This window comes from Conger conger, chromosome 2 (genome assembly GCF_963514075.1).
Source record: "Conger conger chromosome 2, fConCon1.1, whole genome shotgun sequence".
In the NCBI taxonomy this organism is placed as follows: domain Eukaryota; kingdom Metazoa; phylum Chordata; class Actinopteri; order Anguilliformes; family Congridae; genus Conger; species Conger conger.
Genome location: NC_083761.1, coordinates 73,290,631 through 73,313,554, shown reverse-complemented (window position 1 = coordinate 73,313,554; position 22,924 = coordinate 73,290,631). Strand labels below are relative to the sequence as shown.

The following is a 22,924-nucleotide window of genomic DNA, read 5'->3' as shown; positions in this document are numbered from 1 at the left end:
ACAGTTGTGGATTTCCTCTCTGAACGGTTGTAGATTTCCTCTCTGAACGATGGGGGAACGTTTGTAGATTTCCTCTCTGAACGGTTGTAGATTTCCTCTCTGAACGGCTGTAGATTTCCTCTCTGAACGGTTGTAGATTTCCTCTCTGAACGGTTGTAGATTTCCTCTCTGAACGGTTGTAGATTTCCTCTCTGAACGGTTGTAGACTTCCTCTCTGAACGATGGGGGGAATGATTCTAGATTTCCCCTCTGAACGGTTGTAGATTTCCTCTCTGAACGGTTGTAGACTTCCTCTCTGAACGGTTGTAGACTTCCTCTCTGAACGGTTGTAGATTTCCTCTCTGAACGGTTGTAGACTTCCTCTCTGAACGGTTGTAGACTTCCTCTCTGAACGGTGGTAGACTTCCTCTCTGAACGGCTGTAGACTTCCTCTCTGAACGGTGGTAAATCTGCGGTAATTCCAGCAGCGGCTCATTATTTACCCCCGTCATTATAGTGGGTTAAATGCCTTCACAAGCCGGGCCTTGCCTTTGATCGATTTTCCGCTTATTCTCTTCAGACAAAGGCCGCGTCTCCTCAGAGGGGTTTAGGGGGGACGTAGGTGTGCGAGCGCAAATTTTAAACCTCACCGTTATTTCACGTACGTCGCCGTTTTGCTCAGAAGAGATTACGCCAATCCGGTTAGGCCGCGTGCCCGTGAAATCGAGACTTTGTAGGCCGAAACGACAAAGAGAGCAAATTCCTTTATCCGTTTGTTTTTTTTTTTCCGGTCGGGAGCGGGAGAAAGGAGAAGGGAACGATGCCGTCTGTAGCGTCGTCTCTTTCAAGAGACGCTCGCGGCTGTCGCTGAAGAAAGCCAGTGTGTGTTCGCATGTTTATGGGAATTAAATAGCAATTAAGCCGTTAAAGAGACGGGAGGAACCGCGGCGCTGTCTGAGCGATGGTTTGGGGAGTGACTGGTGCGCGTCTGCGCTGCGCGTCGTGCTGATTGAGCCCGTTTAGGCAGGTTTCTCATCTCTCCCCGGATGATAGCCTTCTCATCTGCTCCTGTCGCTTCTCCCTCCTCTGCCTGGGCTGAAGGAGCCCTGGCAGGCTGTGTGCTCTGCACATAACCGCTCTGAGTGACTGTGTGTGTGGGGTGTGTGGGGTGTGTGGGGTGTGTGGGGTGTGTGGGGTGTGTGGGGTGTGTGGGGTGTGTGGGGTGTGTGGGGTGTGTGTGTGTGTGTGTGTGTGTCTGTCTGTGTGTCTGTCTGTGTGTCTGTCTGTGTGTCTGTCTGTGTGTCTGTCTGTGTGTCTGCCTGTGTGTCTGTCTGTGTGTCTGTATGTGCGTGTCTGTGTGCGTGTGTGTCTGTGTGTGTCTGTGTGCGTCTGTGTGCGTGTGTCTGTCTGTCTGTGTGTCTGTGTGTGTGTGTTCCAGTGTGAGTGTGTGTGCGTGTGCGTGTGCGTGTGCGTGTGTGTGTGTGTGTGTGTGTGTGTGTGTGTGTGTGTGTGTGTGTGTGTGTGTGTGTGTGTGTGTGTGTGTGTGTGTGTGCGTGTGTGCGTGTGTGCGTGCCTGGGTATCTGCGCATATTTAAACAGAGCAGTGGTCCGTGATTAGCGGCACGGCTAGCCAAAGCGCTAGCCTCAGGTCCACCCCTTTCAGTCCTGCACTCAGAGAGCACACACAGCCCTGCTTTCACAGTCCTGGGTGTGTTCTGTCTACGTGTACTCATTCTTCTTTATCTCTGGAGAGCTCACTCCACTGCAGTTAAACTCCACTCTCCCCCTCTTCTTCTTCCAGGGCAAAGGGCAGCACGCAAGCCAGGCCGAGCACTTTCCACCGGACGGATTCGGTAAGTCCACTCCGCTCCTGTGGGATTATGGGAGAGCCGCGCTCCTGATTGGGTTGCTTTGTGAATAATTCCCTGCATGTGTGTCCAGATGTGGGGCAAATCAAACTGGCTGGTTAATGCTACCCTTAGTGGTTTAGTAATGCCTCTCTTAGCGGTTGGCTACTGCTACGCTTAGCATTTGGGTAATGGCACTCTTAGCGGTTGGCTACTGCTACGCTTAGCATTTGGGTAATGGCACTCTTAGCGGTTGGCTACTGCTATGCTTAGCTTTTGGGTAACGCCATGCTTAGGAGTTTGGTAATGCTAATCTTAGCGGTTGGGTAATCGTATGCTTAGCGACCGCTGCACGGACATACCCTGTTTAACAGCGTCTGCCCGGAGCCTACTTTCAGGGTTCAGCCTCTTCTGTAACATCACTCTTGACAGTTCTTGCACAAGTTATTTCAGCTATTGTTATTGTAGTAAGGTGATCCACTTAAAATAGCCTGCAGAGGGGTAGTCCTCTTATTATGGGTAAATACACATTTTTGTTGCCGGAAAATTTCCAGGCTGTTTGGCAACACAGTTTGACGCAAAGGGAGTTTGTTCAGAACGAGTAAATCCGTTGTGGGCGCGAAGCAAATGCTCACATCTCGCTACGCGCCGTAAAACAATTAGTTTGTGTTCTCCAAAACGTTCTTTGTTTTTGTGGCGGCTGCATCGGTGTGAACGCGTTTATAGCCTCGCGCTGTCTCGGGGTTTTGCCGTGCGTAACGGAGGGGCTCGTCAGGGGCTCTCCTTCCGTCGCGCTTCGGCTGGGGCGGTCCTCTCCGCCTCCCGGGCCGCGTGTGCTTTGTGCGCGCTGTCCCGCCAGCCTGTGTCGCCACGCTCCGCTGATCAGAGAGAGGAGGAGACGGGACGGTCTCTGCTCGACGGAGGATGAGATGGGCGAGGTGTAGAGCTCCTCTGCGACACAGAAAGGCTTTTTACGGCCGTGCTTCAGAGGCACGCCAGCGCAGCCCCACCCCGCCCTCCCCCCTCCGCACCGTCTGGGCCCAGGCGGGTTCCCAGGGCGCCCTGCTCCGCGGGGGACGCCAGGGGAGGGGAGTGGAGCTTCTCCTGGGTGTCTGAATGCGGGCGTGGTGTCTGTACACAAGCTCACCGCGGTGGCTAGGGGTTATACCGCCTGGCTTACCGCGTGGAGTGTGTGGTTTTGACAAACGCCGTCGTGGGGACGTTGGCTCTTATCACTGCTGAACACAGGCTTTCTGGTGCAGGGAGGTGTATGTGCATGCATGATTTTTCAATGCATACATGTGTATGTAAACATTATTTCATGCTCAGTGCTCAAATGTATGAATTTCATTAAAAACCAACATGACCATGATAATAATTGTATAATAATATGTATATAAAATGTTTTTAGTTTTTTTTAATGATAGTAGTGTGATAGGTGATGGTATGAATTTGACAAGCTAAAGTTAGCGTTGAGGCCAGTTTATAGTCCATCGAACAATGATGTGCAGTGGATGTCATTGGTCGCAGTGACATTTGGTTTATACTGGTATAATTGGCCGCAGTTTATGTTTGGTGACAGTTGAGCATTCATGAACGTTCTGCAATTACAGTCGAGCAACACAATGTTGCTGTACTATAAACTGGCCTTTACAGAAGCAGATGGAAAAACAACTTCCCAGGTACTGCAGTGAATTTGTGTCACAGGTTCCCCTGGTGATAAGAGAGATAAGACGCATAGAGGCAGCCCGGGCAGAGGGTCCCTCTCTCTCTCTCTTAGTCTCTGTCTCTGTTTCTCTCTCTCTTACTCTCTGTCTCTGTCTCTGTTTATCTCTCTTCCGCTCTGTCTCTCTCTCTCTCCCCCTCTGCGTCTCTGTCTCTTACTCTCTCTCTCTCTCTCTCTCTCTCTCTCTCTCTCTCTCTCTCTCCCTCCCCCTCTCCCCCTCTCTCTCTCTCTCTCTCTCTCTCTCTCTGTCTCTCTCTCTCTCTCTCTCTCTCTCTGTCTCTCTCTCTCTCTCTCTCTGTCTCTCTCTGTCTCTCTCTGTCTCTGTCTCTGTCTCTCTCTCTCTCTCTCTCCCTCTCTCTCTCTCCCCCTCTCCCCCTCTGCGTCTCTCTCTCTCTCTCTCTCTCTCTCTCTCTCTCTCTCTCTCTCCCTCTCTCTCTCTCTCTCCCCCTCTCTCCCCCTCCCCTCACTCTTGTGTCCCTCTCTCCCCCCTGCAGTTCAGCCCAACCCGGCGGTCCTGATGGGAACCCCATCCGGGCCTTCACCCCGCCCCTGGGGGGCGCCCCGGCCGTGGGCAAGTCCCCCAGCCCCGTGCAGCGCATCGACCCCCACACGGGCGCCAGCATCCTGTACGTGCCCGCCGTGTACGGGGGCAACATGGTCATGTCCGTGCCTTTGCCCGTGAGTACAGCCCTCCTCCGCCCCCCCCCCCCCCCCCCCCCTGTCCCCACGCTCGCCCGGCCCCCCGGCCCCCCGGCCCCCGGCCCGAGAGGGTGGCAGAGGAGCCCCGGGGCCCTGTGCTCTCCTGGAAACCCTTGGCATCTTCCTAACAATGTGCAAACAGGACGGTCGTCGTAGTCTACCTGCTGGCATCTATTCCTGTAGTTGCTGTCATTGAGGTGGACTCCCGATGTCCTGGCCTGGATCTGTGTCCCTGTGTCCCTGTGTCCCTGTGTCCCTGTGTCCCTGTGTCCCTGTGTCCCTGTCTCCCTGTCTCCCTGTCTCCCTGTCTCCCTGTCTCCCCGTCTCTGTCCAGAATCTAGTGGCCATCCCACAACGCTTGTTGATGGCTCACAGTGATGATGTCAGACTCCCAGCCTGACCGTGCTTCTGCTCTTGCAGATTGCGTGCCACAGGTTTCTCTCTTAAACGCATCATGCGTGCTTGCAAATAATTTATCACATTCATATTGTGAGCACAGTGTGTGAAATAGCATGATCTTCCACGCTGAACAGTGTGAGCTTTTACCTGATAAAAAAAACCCCAACGGTTCGGGCTGCGAATGGGGTAAATCCATTCATTTGAATGACAGACTTAAATGAAGCGATACGTAACTTGCAGGAGCGCGGTGTCGCTGTCGGTAGGCGGTGCGCTGCGCGTTCAGAGCGGCCTGATTTGAAATTCGCCGGAATGCAGGGCAGGGCCCTCGATTTAGCACCGTCCCCCCGCGGGAGCGCTCTCCTTAATCCGGACGTTTATTTTAAAAGAGTGTTTTAAAAGGCGGCGCTGTGGGTGTTCTGCTCCGACGGTGTAAAATAAATAGACGGGCTGTGGTTTATGTATCGTGTTGCGGGGAGACGCTGAGGCTCGGTGTAGGGTGGATTAGCGGTGCATTTTAAACGGTTGTTCGGCAGGTAGACGCCTCCGGGGCTCTGGCACGGTCCTTTTACGACCGGACATAAATCTGCAGCTGTTGCCCCTTCCCCGCTCTTACCCCACCTCACCCCAGCCCTGTAGGAGCAGGGTGTCTTCTCCACGAGCGGGGGGAGAACCAGTGCCCTCTGTCTGCCGACCGCTTTAATTCTGCTTTAATTGATATGTTCACATATCTGGGAAGGTTGGCTGAATGTGTGTGTGTGTGTGTACGTGACATAGAGCTTTCACGAGCAGGGGAGACCACTGCCCTCTGTCTGCCGACGGCTTTAATTCTGCTCTAATTGATGTGTTGACGTGTGTGTGTGTGTGTGTGTGTGTGTGTGTGTGTGTGTGTGTGTGTGTGTGTGTGTGTGTGTGTGTGTGTACGTGACATAGAGCTTTCCTCATATAGCGTGCCCGTCACCCAAACCCCCGGAAGGGTTAATTCCGGCTCTTTCTTCCGGCAGAGCGCCGGTTCCTCGCTCGCTCATGCGGCAGCGTTCGTTGTGAAGGTCGCCGCGCATTGCCCCCCGCTCAGTCCTCCGCGGTTAAATACGTCCGCGGTTTTCCGAAGGCTCTCCCCGTGTCACGGAGCCCGTCGTGGAGATGAAGACCGTCGGGCTCTGAACTGCACGCGCGCTGACGCCGATCTCTTCCCCCCCCCCCCCCCCCCCCCGCTGTGCGCAGTTACCCTGGCCCGGGTACCAGGGCCGCTTCGTGGACCCGCGCCTGATGAGCCACCCGGCGGCCATGGCCTACAACATGAACCTCCTGCAGGCCCAGAACCGCGGCTCGCCCGTGCCCTACGGCGTCAGCCACCCCTCGCCCCTGGGCGTGGGCCAGCAGACCAGCCCCGACAAGGAGCTGCTGCCGGAGGCCAGCCGCAACGGTGAGCCCGGCCCTCCAGGGCCCCTAGCCCCTCACGATGTGCCTTTAACTGCTGTTCCCCCAAACTCTTACTGCATTCATTTCAGTTACCACCACTGACTGTTACCTCAGTTACGTTATGTTAGTGTGTTCAATTAAGGACATGTGACCTCACGTTAAGCACTGTTCTTGGAGCTCTGCAATCCTGTAGGTTTTCATTTCAACTCTTGGCAGCTTGACAAGCTCTCTATCCGTTGAGTGAGGTGCGCTTTGTTAGGATTGGAGTGAAACCCTACAGGACGGTAGATCTCCAGGGACGGGGTTGGTGACCCCTGCCTGAAAGGGCTGGAGAGGTGATGTCAGGGCGGGCCTGTGCGGACTGCCCTTGTGGCTCCAGCGTTGAGCGTGGTGTGTGCGATGTGTCTGCAGGGAAAATGGACGCAGGTGTGAAATCGGAGCAGGGCAGGCTACAGACGCCCGAGAGGAAGGCTTCCGACCTGAAAGGGAAACAGGTGTGTGTTAATGCGCCTGTCTGTGTCTGTTAATGCACCAGTATGCGTGTCTGTTAATGTGCCAGTATGTGTGTCTGTTAATGTGCCTGTGTGTGTCTGTTAATGCTCCTGTGTGTGTGTGTCTGTTAATGCGCCAGTGTGTGTGTCTGTTAATGCGCCAGTATGTGTGTCTGTTAATGCTCCTGTGTGTGTGTCTGTTAATGCGCCTGTGTGTCTGTTAATGTGCCAGTATGTGTGTCTGTTAATGCACCTGTGTGTGTGTGTGTGTGTCTGTCTGTTAATGCGCCTGTGTGTATCTGTTAATGCTCCTGTGTGCGTGTCTGTTAATGCTCCTTCAGTTTGTTTAGGTGAAATGGTTTGCATTACTGTCGTTTGGTTTACCTGAGGCCCCCTCGTACCCACGCTGGAGGGTGTGCTGGTGTCTGTCAGTGTGTCTCTGCTGTAACTCTCTGTGCTCTCTGCCCCCTCCAGGGAGAGCCTGACCCAGGGCAGAACCGGAGCCCCGAGTCCCAGGATGCCCTGGGCTTCCCGAGCGCCCGGCTTCACCGGAAGGACAATCCCGGCCAGAGGCCCCTCAACTTCCACCTGGCCCCGCCCAACCCCCCCATGCCCCCTCACCCAAACAGCAGACAGTTCCCGCACCAGTACCCCATGCCCCGGCCCCCGTTCAGGGTCCCCCAGCAGGGCGGCCTGCCGCCCCAGCACCTGGGCCCCATGCAGCCGCCCCCATCCCAGAGCCAGCCCCAACACTCGGCCCAGCTCTCCCCGGCCTTCCCCGTGGGCAACCCCCCCTTCTTCCACACCCCCCTGCACGCCCGCGCGCTGCAGTCCCCCACGCTGGACGGCATGTCCGGGGAGGCCCCCGGCCCCGACGGCATGGCGGAGGAGCCCGGCGGCTCCCACCGGCCCCTGCCCCAACAGCTGGGCCACCCGCCGCACCCCCAGGCCCTGCCGCCGCCCGCCCGCATGGGCGGGTTCCCCGAGGAGCACCCCGACGCCATGCTGGGGGAGGGGCTCGGTACGTTACCCCGCCCGACGGTCACCGCGTCCCAGAAGGCCTGTCTGTTTATCGCCCTCTATTGCCGACGTTCGGTGTCGTTTCCGTTTTCTCCCCGCGCGCGGTTGCGGGTCGCGTGTCTGTGGCGTCTGCAGGCGCCGCCGTCAGCGGCCCTGCTGGTGCGTAAGGCGTTAAAGCGGGAGAGCGAGGCGCGCTCTGCGGAAGGGGGAGAGGATGATTACGGCCGGCCCCGTTAGGGTGCGAGGCGGCCCTCCCGCCGTAGAGAGGAACGGCGGGGTCTGCGGAGAGGCACGGCGGGGTCCGCAGCCGCCGTTTCACACCCTGTTAGGAGCGGGCCGTAAACGGGCTGCTGTGTGCACTCTGCCCTGCGCTCTGCGCTGGAGGAATGCAGCGACGCGGGCTGTTAAACGCCCCGTCTTTTACCTAGATGTGTGTTCATAACACAACGTATGAATGATGCTGATGATGTGTAAAGCCCTGTTGTGTTTTGTTCAGTCTGTGGTTCAGCCAGCCGGTGCTTTAACACTGACAGCGGTTGTCATATTTTTCTCGAGCACTGCCACCGTATTGCCTGTTGCCTTTCTTTCTGTTTATTTAATTACCCCGATGTTGCTGTAAACGTCCAAATTTCTGACACCGTGTGTAATGCTTCCGGGACAAAAGAATCACCACTGATTACTATTGTGTTCGTAGGACAGCCAGTCTGCACAATCGCATTGGAAGCTGTCTTATTAAGTTTGATATCACTGTTTTTTCAGAATGAATATAGCTGGCCTGTAGTAGTCCGTGTAGTTCAGTACCAGTAGTAGTAATGACAGTAGTTGTCAGTGCTGTGAGTTCAGTAGCAGTAGTTGTCAGTGCTGTGAGTTCAGTATCAGGTAGTAATTATGGCAGTAGTGGTCAGTACTGTCAGTATCAGGTAGAGTTCAGTGACAGGTTGTAGTCAGTGCTTTGAGTTCAGTAGCAGTAGTAGTCAGTGCTGTGAGTTCAGTATCAGGTAGTAATTATGTCAGTAGCAGTAGTCGTAATGGCAGTAGTAATCAGTGCTGTGAGTTCAGTAGCAGTTGTAGTCAGTGCTGTGAGTTCAGTAGCAGTAGTTGTCAGTGCTGTGAGTTCAGTATCCGGTAGTAATTATGTCAGTAGTGGTCAGTCCTGTCAGTAACGGCCGCCCGCTCTCCCCACAGACATCCAGGAGGCCCTCAGTCAGCAGGCCCGGCTCAGCCAGTGGAGCGAGCACAACCACCTGCTGCAGGGCGGGGTGGCCTTCCCCCTGCCCCAGCACCTGGCCCACCTGGCCCAGCCCGGGCTGCGCTTCCCCCCGCAGCTGCTGCGCGCCAACTGGAGGATGGGCGGCGGGCAGGACGAGGCCGGGCCGCCGTTCCCCAGGTAACGCCGCGCCGCGTGCCGCTTCCGCAGGAACGGTATTTAAGACTCTGCCTCCAGACGGGGAATAGACGGCCGGCCGGGGGGGCCTCTGAGACTCTCACAGCCTGTTCTCTGTGGCGGTGCCTCCGATCGATTCGGGAGAGAGGAGAAGCTCGCCGCAGTCTGCTTTCAGCGAGAGAACGAGCCGCATTTCCTATCTTTTCCTCCTCGTCTCTCCCTTTGTCATTTCACCAGCCTTTTCCCTCATTAGTTTAGTGTAATTCAGACGGTGTTTTTGCCGACCTGTCTCCAGGATGTTTGTTTAGGTTCGGCGTGTGATGGATAGAGGGCATTAACCTGCTTAATTGCTCTACTGGTGCCCTTTAAAAGCAGCTCAGCCAGTTTGAGCAGCACGTGCAACATGTTTAAAATGGCGGTTGCTGGTTCTCCTGCAGGTTACCCAGTCAGTCTGGCCTGTTCAGGCTGTGTGTGCTGTGTTTATGAAACGGCGGTTGCTGGTTCTCCTGCAGGTTACCCAGTCAGTCTGGCCTGTTCAGGCTGTGTGTGTGCTGTGTTTATAAAACGGCGGGTGCTGGTTCTCCTGCAGGTTACCCAGTCAGTCTGGCCTGTTAAGGCTGTGTGCTGTGTTTATAAAACGGGGGTTGCTGGTTCTCCTGCAGGTTACCCAGTCAGTCTGGCCTGTTCAGGCTGTGTGTGCTGTGTTTATAAAACGGCGGTTGCTGGTTCTCCTGCAGGTTACCCAGTCAGTCTGGCCTGTTCAGGCTGTGTGTGCTGTGTTTATAAAACGGCGGGTGCTGGTTCTCCTGCAGGTTACCCAGTCAGTCTGGCCTGTTCAGGCTGTGTGTGCTGTGTTTATAAAACGGCGGGTGCTGGTTCTCCTGCAGGTTACCCAGTCAGTCTGGCCTGTTCAGGCTGTGTGTGCTGTGTTTATAAAACGGCTGTTGCTGGTTCTCCTGCAGGTTAACCAGTCAGTCTGGCCTGTTCAGGCTGTGTGTGCTGTGTTTATAAAACGGCGGGTGCTGGTTCTCCTGCAGGTTCCCCGGGCTGCTGCGGGAGATGGCCCCTCAGGAGCCGGGCGAGCAGAGGGACCCGGCTGAGATGCCCCCGCCCCAGTCGCGCCTCCTGCAGTACCGGCAGGTGCAGCCCTGCCCCCCCGGCGACCTGCCCCCTCCCTCCGCCAGCCCCGGCCAGGGGCCCCCGCCGGACGCCAGCCGCGAGCTGGAGATGATCAACAGCCCCGCCTTCCAGCAGCAGCAGCAGCAGCAGCAGCACCCCGCCTCCCAGATGTACGCGCCCGCCTTCCCGCCCCACGCCCCCGGACACTCCACCCCGCCCCCCGTCAAGTACCTGCTGTCGGAGGGCCAGTGGGCCCACGCCGGCCTGCAGCAGAGCCACATGCTGGGCCAGGGCTTCCCCTTCGGCCTGCCCGTCATGGCCCACCGGCAAGAGCAGCTGCACCTGCTCCAACTCCAACAGCAGCAGCAGCAGCAGCAGCAGAAGTCCCTGCAGCAGCAGCAACAGCAGCAGCAGCAGCCGCCGGCCCCGGGGCCCGAGCCCTACCACCCGCTGTCCCCCCGGACCCTGGCCGCCTCCTCCCTGCACAGCGTAGAAGAGGTGAGGGCCCCCCTCTCCCCCGGGCGGCGCGCCCGCTAGCCGTTAGCGGGGCGGCGTTTAAAGAGCGCGCCCTGATTAAAAGGCGGGATTAGAGGGAATTCTATCCCCGGTGGGGCCGGGGATTCTTGAGTTGGGACGTGGAAAAGGCTGAGGGGTTATGTGCCTGTAAGCCAGGTCGTTATTCGGATTGAGCACAGCTGGTGTGAGTGTGTGAGAATGCTGGTGTGAGCGCTGGCCCTGTGGGTGCGTGCTGAGGAGCGCTGGGTCTCTATCTCTATCTCTACGTGGTTATAACTGTATTTTATAACACGTTTATAACTGCGTTTATAACCCGTGTATTTAAACAGGAGCAGTGAACAGTTACGAAGCTTATAAAGAGCAAGTACGGTATCTAATGAAGTCAAATGAAAGAAATCTCAGTAATTACATTTGGGTTTTTCGTATTCCTATTTGAATTCTGGTCTTGGTGTCTGCAGTTTCCGTTTTTCACGTTATTTCTGGGAAGGCTGGTGTGTGAAACGTAAGCTGACTGCACCGGGTGATGCAGTATTAATGATGTACCGTAAGAAGGGCTTTAAGCCGGCTCTGGTTTAGCCGAAGCCGTGCTGAGGAAGAATCAGTGGTAGCGATAGCCCGTGGGATCCTGCGGCTTTGGAATACGGGACTTTTCAAAATATCTGCGTTTGACTCTCGTTCGCTTTGAAACTCGCAAGCCTACCAAGGGCTATACAATGCTTATGATTGGTAAACCACAGAAATGTCACGGAAGAGATCGCTCGAAGAAACGGTAATTGTTTTGTTTTGGTTCAAGTTTGGGTCTTTGCCCTTGGTAGTCTTACGCAGATATACTAGGATATTTTTTTTTTTATGTTGAATGTTGTTGTTTTTTCTTGCATTTTAGCTCTTCTGTTAAAAAAAATGCTGAATCTTGTGTGAACGTGACCGCTGTGTGAACGTGACCTCCTTGCACGTCGGCTGTTAATCAGAGTACTGCTCTTCGTTTGAGAGTCTACGCCGAGGCGTCCGTTACAGGACTGAGCCAGAAGCCGGAAGGTTTGGTGCGAACGTTTCACTTTTTGTGAAATTCGTTGCGGTGCGTAATACGCGGCATTAATTAGGCCTGTAATTAAACGCCTTCGTTTGCGTCGGCTGACTTGATCCCGAGCGTTATTTTGATTTCGGTGAAAAAGACGGCTCGGCGTTTTTAGCGCGTAGCGAGGCTTTGGGGACGGTCTCTCGGCGAATGGCAGCCGGCCCTTGTTCGTGTCTGAGAATAGCAGGGTGTGGCGATGGTCCCCCCCCCCCCCCCCGGGGGTCCTCCATTTTGAGCGGCGGTATGCGGGGGCGGCTGTGCACCTGGCGAAGCGGCGGCTCCGGAGGTCAAAGTGCAGGCGCGGCTGCCCGCGCAGTCACAGGTGTCTGTCAGTGCAGAGAAAACCCAGAGGAAGAAATGTGTGTTCACACCCTCCCGCCCCACCGCAACTGTACCATGCTGCCCTGCTACTCTATTACGCCTCAGCGTTACAGTGTGTGTGTGCGTGTGTGCGTGTGTGCGCGTACGTGTGCGTGCGTGTGCGTGCGTGTGCGTGCGTGTGCGTGCGTGTGCGTGCGTGTGCGTGCGTGTGCGCGTCTGTGTGCGCGTGTGTGTCTCTGTGTGTGTGTCTCTGTGTGTGTGTCTCTGTGTGTGTGTCTCTGTGCGTGTGTCTCTGTGCGTGTGTCTCTGTGCGTGTGTCTCTGTGCGTGTGTCTCTGTGCGTGTGTCTCTGTGCGTGTGTCTCTGTGCGTGTGTCTCTGTGCGTGTGTCTCTGTGCGTGTCTCTGTGCGTGTCTCTGTGCGTGTGTATGTGCGTGTGTGTGTCTGTGTGCGCGTGTGAGCGCGCGTGCGTGCGTGCGTGCGTGTCAGATCCAGTCTTTTCCTTTCTGTAACCCTGAGTGTATCTTAGAGAAGCTGAAGTGGAGCTCGTACAGTAGTTGGCACTGAAGTGTAAACGAGCAGCCATAAACGGCCGCTTTGGCTCTGCACGTGTTTCTCCCAGCCATCCCTGCTCCAAAGCACACCGGAGGGCACGCACATTAGCAGTGTGTTTGGGTTTATTCAAGTTTCATTTAACATCTCTGCTATATTATTCATCCCCTGTTGCATCGTAAAGGTTAAGGGGCGGGTTATTTTCCAAAGGCCAGTCCGCCGGAAGCGAATTGGGGTGCTGAATTCTCGTCGTTTTAAAGATGGAAAAATATATCAGAAGATTTTCTTATATCTTATATCTTCGACTGTCACTGTTTGTGCAGCAATCTTAAAAGCACAGATTTATTAGTAGCACAAGAGGTTCAAATTCCTTTAAATGTTTTTTTTTTTTTTTTGCACGCCTAGTCCTGGGGTGTCAAACTCCAGTCCTGGCGGGCCACGGTGTCTGCTGGTTCTTGGTGTGTTGGCTAAAGAGTCCACACACCTTGTTCTCAAGGCCTTAAATGGCTGCTGTCTGAAAGGAAACCACAAATACCAGCAGACACTGCGGCCCTCCAGGACCGGAGTTTGACACCCCTGGCCTAGTAGGTGTTCAGAGGCGGCGGTGCTTGTGGTGAATCAGTGAGTGCTAGAACGTGCCCTGGCGGATGGGAGCTGCCACTGGCAGCGCTAATGGGGCCGGTCTAATGGGGCTCAGCTAGAGGTCAGGCGAACGCGTTTCAGTTCAGGTTTCGGGGCGGAAAAACAAACGAACGACGCAGACAAACACGGCCTCACCGCCAGAAGCAACCTCCCCCCCCGATGAACAGGCGGGGGGAGGCTCTCCCGCACACATACCGAGCGAATCCAGCCGGGCGGCCTGTAGCGTAGTGGTTAAGGTAAAGGACTGGGACACGCAAGGTCGGTGGTTCTAATCCCGGTGTAGCCACAATAAGATCCACACAGCCATTGGGCCCTTGAGTAAGGCCCTTAACCCTGCATTGTTCCAGGGGAGGATTGTCTCCTGCTTAGTCTAATCAACTGTACGTCGCTCTGGATAAGAGCGTCTGCCAAATGCCATTAATGTAATGTAATGTAATGTAATCCAAACCCGCCAGACAGCGCAACATGTTATCTGGGGGGAGAAGACGGGTTATTGGCAACGGATTGTAAAATTGCCCGCGACAGTGGAGCCCGTCTAATCTACGGCGGCGTGCGAGTGATCCGGGGCGGCGTGTCTAGACAGCCTCTTAAACACGGGAGCGCAAAGGCCACCCGGGGGATTTGTCCGATGCGGGCCCTTTTTAATGGCCGCTTATTTTGCGGGGCCTTCTGGGCAGGGTTCAGCGCCCTGGAGGGATTGTGCTGCGGGGCGGACGGGGAGGCTCAGAGCCCCGGCCGGCTATAAGGCTCTCCGTTTCAGCCGGGATTAAACGCTGGCCCCGGCTCATTTCTCCCCTCCTCCGAGGAGTTTAAAGGGGACGGAGCTACCAGACGCGAGGTCTTTCTTATTTAACCCGAGGGGGGGGGGGGGTGGGGGGATAGGAAAACTGTTATTAGAAACATATCGAGTAATGATCTCTTTCAAGGCAATTTGAATTACTTCGACTGAGAGGTGTTGATGGGCAAATATATTTGTTTTTTTGGGGTGTGAAATTTGGTGCACGTCACCCCTTTGGGTGGGGGGGGGGTGGTGGTGAGGTGGTCGACACGCACGGAGCTCCTGGTCTCGCATCAGGAGTAATTAACACATCCTGACGCATCTCAGCTGCGGCTTTCGGCGGGACGGGGGGGTGGAGGGGCTGACGGGGTTTTCGGGGTGCGGTGTCTCTGTCTCTGAAGGCCGGACGTTTCCCCAGACAGCCCTGATTTTGGCTCAGTCTTACTCCCCCGCTGTAGCAGATGCCGCGGTTCGCCCAGATGTTTGTTCGCTTCTTTTTATTTATACATTTTTTCTTTTTTTCGGTGGTGATTGCGTTCCCCGCAGGTGCCCCTCCGCGCGGGGCGTCTCCCTGTCGGGAGCTCGGAGGAATGGGGAATTACGGGACGCCGCAGGGCCAGGGTCTGATTGCTCAAGGCCTTTTTTTTCCTTTTTTTTTTTTATCCAAGGAAAAGAATGAGTGCCTTTCTTCCTGGTGAAACCAGATGCGATGGTGCCAGTAATGATGTCAAAGCCCTGTAGTCTGACTCCACAGGGCTGAGCTCTGACTCTCCTTCCCTCTCTCTCTCTCTCTCTCCCCCTCTCTCTCCCCCTCTCTCTCCCTCTCTCTCTCCCTCTCTCTCTCCCTCTCTCTCTCTCTCTCTCTCCCTCCCTCTCTCTCTCTCTCCCTCTCTCCCTCTCTCTCTCTCTCTCTCCCTCTCTCTCTCTCTCTCTCTCCCTCTCTCTCTCCCTCCCTCTCTCTCTCCCTCCCTCTCTCCCTCTCTCTCTCTCCCTCTCTCTCCCTCTCTCTCCCTCCCTCTCTGCAGTATGAACCCAGAGGACCCGGCAGGCCGCTGTACCAGAGGAGGATCTCCTCCAGCTCGGCCCAGCCTTACCCGGACGATTCGGGCGCCCCCCAGGGCGTCCTGACGCAGTGCAAGGACCCGCAGGACCACCCCCATCTCTCGTACAGCTACCCATCCGCAGAACCCTGGCCCGGCAACAGCGCCCCTGTCCCATTCCAGAACATTCCATGCAATGGAGCCAGCACACTTCCACACAGGGACCTTTTAGGTAGGTTCTGGGGCGCGGTGGTTTGGGGGTGGAGGCGTGGTGATTGTTTGGGTTTGGAATGGAGGTGTGGTGATGGTTTGGGTTTGGGGGTAGAGGTGTGGTGATGGTTTGGGTTTGGGGGTTTGGGTGTTGTAATGGTTGGGGTTTGATGGTAGTGGTGTGGTGATGTTTGGGGTTGAGGTTGGGGGTGTGGTTGTGGTGATGGTTTGGGTTTGGGTGTTGTAATGGTTGGGGTTTGATGGTAGTGGTGTGGTTATGTTTGGGGTTGAGGTTGGGGGTGTGGTTGTGGTGATGGTTTGGGTTTGGGTGTTGTAATGGTTGGGGTTTGATGGTAGTGGTGTGGTTATGTTTGGGGTTGAGGTTGGGGGTGTGGTTGTGGTGATGGTTTGGGTTTGAGTTTGGGTTTTGGGGTGTGGGTGTGGTGATGGTCGGGGTTGAGGGGATAAGACCTCTGGCGTCTGCAGGCTAGGCGTGTTCAAGGCTGTGTGTTGATGGAGAAGAGGCTCAGGGGGTGGTATAGACGAGGAGGTCTGATTTTAGGCTCGGGGTGGTCTAGACGAGGTGGTCTGTTTTTAGGCTCGGGGTCAGCGGGGGAGCAGGGACTACAGAGCAACATGGCAGAATCAATTTAAGGCTCGCTCTTCTCGCCCGGCTGTTTGGCCGACTTGAGCCGGGATTAATCCACGTGTCAACAAGCTTGTCACGGGCTTGTCGGTCCCGATGACGGCGGAGATGCAACGCATGACGAAAACCAGAGAAAGGAAATGAATGTTGTCGGAGGGTTGTTTTCATCTGCAACAGGTCCCCTAGCATTCATTATATTTGCCTCGCCTTTTCCGAGCTCGGCGCTCTCCCGAGATTATCTGGGCCTTATCGAGCTTGCGGGGGATATTTGTTTGGGTTATTGAGCTGCCGGGGCGGCGGGGGGGGATGGTGTTTTGTTGCGGGTGTTATGAGTCTAACGGGGCTCTTCCCCTTGCCGTTCTCCTCCAGCGTCATCGAAGGCCATGCGCTCGGCTGAAGAGCACATGAAGACGGAGGGCGTTCAGCCGCCGGGCCACTCCTTCAGCTCTCTGCAGCAGCTGGGACAGTTCCCCCCCCTCATGCCCAACAAGCAGCCGGCCCCCGACCCCGGGGGAGGGGGGGGGGGCGCGGGCCCCAAGCCCCCCACCATGTCCTACGCCAGCGCCCTGCGCGCCCCGCCCAAACCCCGGCCTCTCCCCGAACAGGTCAAGAAGAACAGCGACCCCCTATCCTTATTGCAGGAACTTAGAATAGGCAGTTCAAACAGTACCAACGGATATTATTCATATTTTAAATGAGCGTAACGTAAAATACCAGGGAAAAATAAAATGTACAAAAAAATAGAAAATTATCCTCTGAAAAAAAGATTATAAAAAGAGCTTTTAGAAGTTGTTCTTATTGATGATTAGGTTATTTTTTTTTTTTGCTTTGTTTTTTTTAAACCTTATATTAGTAATGCTCAGTTCTTTTACAGTTTGACATATCTGTGATTAAAAAAATAAAATAAAACGTATATATTAAAAAAAACATAAAATGTTGAAAAAAAAGATTTTAAAAACACGAGACGTCTTGGTTGCCCACTTAGCTGCCTGTCTTTATTTTTGTTTAATGCTGTTTGTTTCAGACTGGCTTTTTTTAAAACGCTGACTTTCTCCATCTTTACGGTCGCCTTTTTATCATAGCTGCAGCTGAGCGGTCAACCACATGGTAACTGTATCAAACATTGTATAGAAGTAGTTAAAGCTTTTCTCTGACCTGTACATATAATGGAAATAAACAGACCAGGTATATGCCATGTGCTTAATTTCCTGTACCACGTTAAGCATTGACTTTAGATTTTCTGTTGTGTTTCTGTGACAGACTATCTTGGATCTTTCCCCCCATTTCCCACTGTTTGTTTTTGCCAGATAATATCCGTTTGAAAGCTCAATGACTTCAGCTGTAAAGAACCTGACAAGATAATCATGAGTGAGGCAGAGACGAAAAAAAACAAATAAAAATAAATAAAATACAAAACAAAACAACAAAAAAAAAGACAAAAAAGTACAATGCAAAACAAGCCAAAAGAACACAAATCATGAAAGCCTGCCTGATCCTCCTCTCGCCCCCCTCCCACTCAGAGTTCCCCCTAAAACATGGGCGGGCGAAGGAGGGCCATCAGCCCTGTGTCTCTCCTGCTTCCTGTGCGCACCCTTTTGCTTCCTCCGTAATCCTCCAGTCATCTGGAAACAGGCAGCGGCCGTTAAAGACCAGTGCTGTCCGTCTTCATAGGTCTGTGGATTGTCCCCAGATAGAGCTGCACACGCCCTGTCAACAGGCCTGGAGAGAGTGACACGTATACGTGACCTGTAATAGCTTGGTCTGCTATGTTGGGTGGTTCTGTAGAGGTGAATGGCTGAGGAGCTGCTGAGAGGTGTGGAAGGTGCAGAGGATAGGGGAGTGCGGTGACTGAAGTGCATTGTGGGTAAAGTGGGCCTGGTCCACCTGCGGGAGGCTTGTGCTGGTGGCCTCTGTGTCTGCTGGATTGCTCAGACAGACTAGGTTGGTCTGAAGCGAAAAGGAACGTTTAGAAGGGGAAAGCTATTCTATCTTAATTTTTCTTTTTGTATAATACGCATGTCACGTTGATGAACACAGCGAGCTCAGAAAGTGTGCGTCGTGGCTAGCTGATGTTACCCTGTAAGAACGATGGGCGCCAGTCGATGTTTCCAGTTTTATCGCGATTCTAACGTTCAGTTTTAAAATGAATTTAAAATAAAAATGCCCTGAGCAATTTTCACGGGGCATTGTGCTTTGAAGCGTACTGCACGGCCGAACAGTCTCGTATTGAAAGATTTAACAACTTATACTGGAGTAAAATGATTTTTCGATCGCGTTTCTAAGTCCGTTTTGGTTAGAAATGTTTCATTTCGCAGTTCGTTTAATTTTGAACTTCAGGATACATTCACTGGGCGGTGCACAGCGTTTGTGTTCGTAATATCTATTGCATTCCAAGAGGTGGGGTTTGTATACAGTGTAGAGACGTATTATTCATTCGAAGAACTGCTTTTATTTCAAATTGAAGTTATATTTTGTCTCTATGTGGGCCCAGCCCCTGCCTGTTGGGGTTCTGTGAGAGATATTTCCAGTGTTGTCACTGAAATAACATTTTCTCTCTCTTTGGCTTGTTTTCGCACTGTTCTAAAAAATTTAAAAAAATTATCATTTAGAATATTATTATTATTATTATTATTTAGAATGAAATTAAATTCACATCAACTATCAAATCTGTTCAAAATGCTTGCTGTTGAAATACACCCTGCTTATGCCATCTGGTGCAGTTTGTTACTTTTGCATTGTTTCTATGATATTGGGCAGAGCAGCCAGTAGTCACTTGTCACTTTTGTTGGGGTCCGAAAGATGAAAAGTGACTAAACGTCTGGAAAAACAATGCTGCAGGTTATTTTTGAAGGAAATCTTTTCTTGCATAGGGTCGTAAAACAACAATCGAAGGAATGAAACGCCTGATATTTGGCTGTCATTTAATTTCTCATTGTCTGGATTCAAGAAGTTATATGCTTTTAGTTAATCACAAAAATATCTTTCTGTAAATAGGCATTTTTTAGGTCTTTACAAACAAGATATAAAGGGGCGCCTCACTTTTCTAGAAGCTGTTTAAAGAGGAAGAGTGCCCTTTTTAATTATGCAAATTAAAAAATAAAAAACTACAAAAATTGACTAACACCAACGGTCTGTCGGCACGGGCAGGATCTCTGAGAGAGAGAGAAGTTTTTAAGTCATTTTTATAAAATCCGGTGTTGGGCAGCTTTTCAAAGAACATTGTGTTGCAGGCATATAATTCTCTTGTTTTGTTCATGTAGATCATTTATTTTTAAAGTACTGTTGCTGTTTTATTTCTCCCTGTTTTTAGTTTTTGGTAATAAATCATGAATGGAGAACATTTGTCTTTCATAGGTGCTTTGTGATTTCAATGATCAATTTTGTGAGAACGTACTTTTTCCTGTGCATGTCAGAGTGGCCTGGCTATTTTCTTTCACTTCTCAAAAAATATACAAAGTTGTGCAGCATTCAAATTTCTGTTGTCTCCCTACAAAGTCAGATTTTGGTATATTATTTGATGTGTACAATAAATTGTGACATAATTAAAAAGAATGGTAATATTTTACTAACATTCATGTTGTTGAATAATGCAATAGTTATGTACATTTTTTATTTCCTGTTATTATATTGCTGGGCAAAAGCTGTTCCACAGTTGACTTGCCAATGCAATGGCTTAAACTTTTAATCTCTCAGCAAAATTCATTTCTGAAAGTGTACATCTTATTTGCATACTGAACACGACCAGATGTCTTACCTTCATTGTGTGCATATATTCTTTTGCTGAAGATGCATGGCGGATTAGTTAATACTCTCCTGCGGTTTCATCCACAGTCGAAGCATTTGACTAGTTTATTTTTTAGAAATCGAATGCCTATTATTTTGGATTCTCGCATCTGCCTTTTCTTATAGTTGACTTTTACCTCTGGAGGCAGTGTGACCAGCTCAGCTTATTTCTAACTTGTCTATCATTCTGTGATTAACCTGCCATACTCCCGTTATAAGCTACAATGGCTGTAGTCATATTAATAGTGCCCTTTTCAAGCCATTGTTTTAAACCTGGAGAAAGTGCAAGAGCTTGCCCTCCCCCCACATCACCAGCGTTTAAACATGGCTGTTGTCTATAGGCCAGTACCCTAACTTCCTGTCCTTACTTCCTGTTCCTACGACCCGGCTCCTTACCCTACACTGACCTTATGAAGTGTCTATCAATACCTATGTATATGCATTTATATGTGCGTGTAAGTGTACGTTTGTCGGTGTGTATGTACATATGTGTGTGTATATATTTATGCAGGTATATAAGCATATTAGCACTGCCTAATCTGTGCATCTGTAGTTTTAAAGAGCTGACACAGTTCAGCACTTATTGTAGGGAAAGCTGTTCTGATGTTAGCCACATACTGCCTCGATCAAAAGTACATGCACAATCACTCAAGCTGACCAGTCTGTAGGCCGTGTTGGTTTGGTTTCTTGCGGAAGAAGCGTGCAGTTTATATAACAGCGCCTCCTTTTGGTTAGGGTCTCACATAACTATACTATTAAATATTCATTATCCTGTCTGCTTTTGTGCTTAGTCATGAAAGAAAAAAGAAAAAAAGAGAAGGTGAACATTGCTGAGAGATTATTATCATTATTATTATTCAACTTTGAACTGTGTCTCTTGGTAAATAGGTTTTAATGTGGATTAAATGGCTGGAACAGTAATCCATCTGTACTGCATGCCTGTGTGAAGGAATCAACCAGTTACTGAAATCTGGTGCATGCTGAACCATCGCAATCCACTTGGTCATCAATTGATTCTTGCTCCTTATTGGCTGGTCAGCGAATGGAAGTGGTTTTTGCCCGGCCATTGGTTAAGAGCACTGTGTTCTGCCGTTAGTGACATCACGTCCTCATCTTCAGCTGTCCACCATTTTGTCTCTCCAGTCTTTTCCCCCTAAATTTAATGGCACCATCATTCTTCCCTTCAGTTTCCACGCAGTGGTTAAAATAATAAATATATTTATTTCTTTTTTCTTTTCTTTTTTTTTTTTTGCTTTTATTTGGTGATGGTTATTTTGATGATTTTAGGCTGTGATTAAAAAAAAAAAAAAAAAAAAGTTAAATTTTGATTTGCTTTTTTTATTTGTTTCTCTATTAAAGTGTTTTTATTGAAACTGTTTTCTCATCTTTTTATTCAAATATAGCAGTGAAGAAAAGTATTGAATTGGTTTTTAAGCTATTGACACAGAGCCGCAGTAGATTTTGTAATTGCGGTCAGTGGTGTGTAGCACTGGCCCCACAGTGGGTTCGGAGTAGTGACCATCAGATTAGCCTAGCAGACCGCCATCAGTAAGGCTTGTACTCTGTTTAGCGTGTATGGCCTGGCTCCTGTTAAAGACCTCGGGCAATGCTGTTGCCACCCAGAATAACTCGGTCAAGTCTGCATGCTGTTCTCTTAACATCTCTTGGCACGCAACCTCTGATCGGAGTCAAAGCCTTCCTGCTATTGGTCTGAACACCTCCCTTGGCGTGTGTTAGACTTGGTCAACCATGCAGCAGCATAACCTTCACATCCTGTGATCTGTTCTGAGTTTTGTTCTGGTGCCATTCAGGGAAGGTACAGTAGGACTCGCCATCTTTGCTTGGGGTGTATTTTTGCCTGCACTGAACCTCTATTCCGGGCCTGTTTTGATTCACAGCGGTTGCTTATGTCAGTGCTCGACTATCCCCACCTCTATGGCTGTATGTTTTGTTTTGGTTTTTTTTGTAAGATGGTGCGGTGAAAGTTTTGTTTGTGTTTTAGCTGCAGTAATCTGAAAACGAACTGATCTCTTAATCGGCAGAACCGCTGACAGGTTGTTTAGTCTTGGCCGCACCATGAAGTGCACACAGTTTAAACTTGACAGCTTTTCAAGCAATTTCTGCCATTATTTCTTAAAGGAATGCCGTATGCTGTCGATAAAATTGATTACATCACCTGTGACTGCACCTGAACCTAGAACCTTCCGCAGAGGTGAGCGCGTGCTGTTCATTCAGTACGAGTGAGCTTGTAGGCATGGCAGCTCCAGTCCTTTTTCTTCCAGAAAGTAAAACCTGGAAAGAAAGTAAAAACCCTTTGTTCCACGGCTAATGTTCTCCCTCTACAGCATTCTTCTATTTATTTATTTTAAATGTTGACGTTAGTTTCCCCTTTTTGCAATAAGTGGCGCAATAAAGTTGGCGGTATTGCATAGGAAATTGAGCCCGGAAGAGATTGGTTGTGTGCTGAGTCCTGTGTACCTGGTGGCCAAGTAACTCGAGCTATTTTGAGTTATAGCTGAATTTAAATACTGTGGGTGATGGTGGGTTCAGTAGCGCATTGCTTTAAACAAACCCGGTTACATAAAAACAGTTTATAGATGATTTGATGATGGTCAGTGCCTTAGCCTAATGTAGAACAACTAGTTACCCTGTTACATAAAACACGGGTCTCCCTCGCAGTCTCCTGAGAATTGCCACTAAAATAAAAAGGCTAATCTCGTTTTGCAGTTCCATGATGTTAAGAGCCCTCTGTTGCCGTTTTGGATTCTGTCCAGAACCGTGAAAAAAATTGGGCATTTACAAGCAGAGGCGGGTTTTGCTAGCGAGTGACTGTAGTCCATGGTCCCAGCAGGTGTGAGCCGACCTTAACAGCTGCCAAAGGGAACAAGGCTTGAAATTCAAATCACTCTGCATTCTATGCGTCTACTTAGCCTCCTCTCAACAGATGCTTCTAATGATATAACTGACACTACAAAGACAAACGCTTTCAGACACTGGTAGCAAGTGTGGAATTGGAATCAACTTATTGGGGGCGTTACATGAAATCATCTGCATCATGCGTGGTATTAATCGTTTATAATTCTGCCGCGGACACGCATTGCTCCCCGTTTCGGCTCCTCCGGGCTCTTCTCAAAATAATGTCGACCCATACATACGGTCGTCCCTTTTAAACTGAGCAGACTTGGACTTGCAAACAAAGGATTGGCAGCACACGACTATAAAGCCAAAAATGCAAAAATTATTCAGTGCTATTTGTATGGTTCTCAAAGGAAATTGGGAA

General features: G+C 51.2%; 1 protein-coding gene across 1 annotated transcript in view; it reads left to right on the top strand.

Moving 5' to 3' along the window:
• The window catches only part of LOC133119420 (probable helicase with zinc finger domain), a 76,437-nt gene extending 55,420 nt beyond the window's left edge, over positions 1–21,017 (top strand). The window contains 10 exon segments of the mRNA XM_061230015.1: positions 1,781–1,832; positions 4,047–4,067; positions 4,070–4,230; positions 5,872–6,073; positions 6,481–6,563; positions 7,035–7,581; positions 8,766–8,967; positions 10,002–10,581; positions 14,991–15,237; positions 16,231–21,017. Of these exon segments, the coding sequence (XP_061085999.1) occupies positions 1,781–1,832; positions 4,047–4,067; positions 4,070–4,230; positions 5,872–6,073; positions 6,481–6,563; positions 7,035–7,581; positions 8,766–8,967; positions 10,002–10,581; positions 14,991–15,237; positions 16,231–16,559 (2,424 nt within the window). The 3' untranslated portion in view covers positions 16,560–21,017.
• Positions 21,018–22,924: the final 1,907 nt, after the last annotated feature.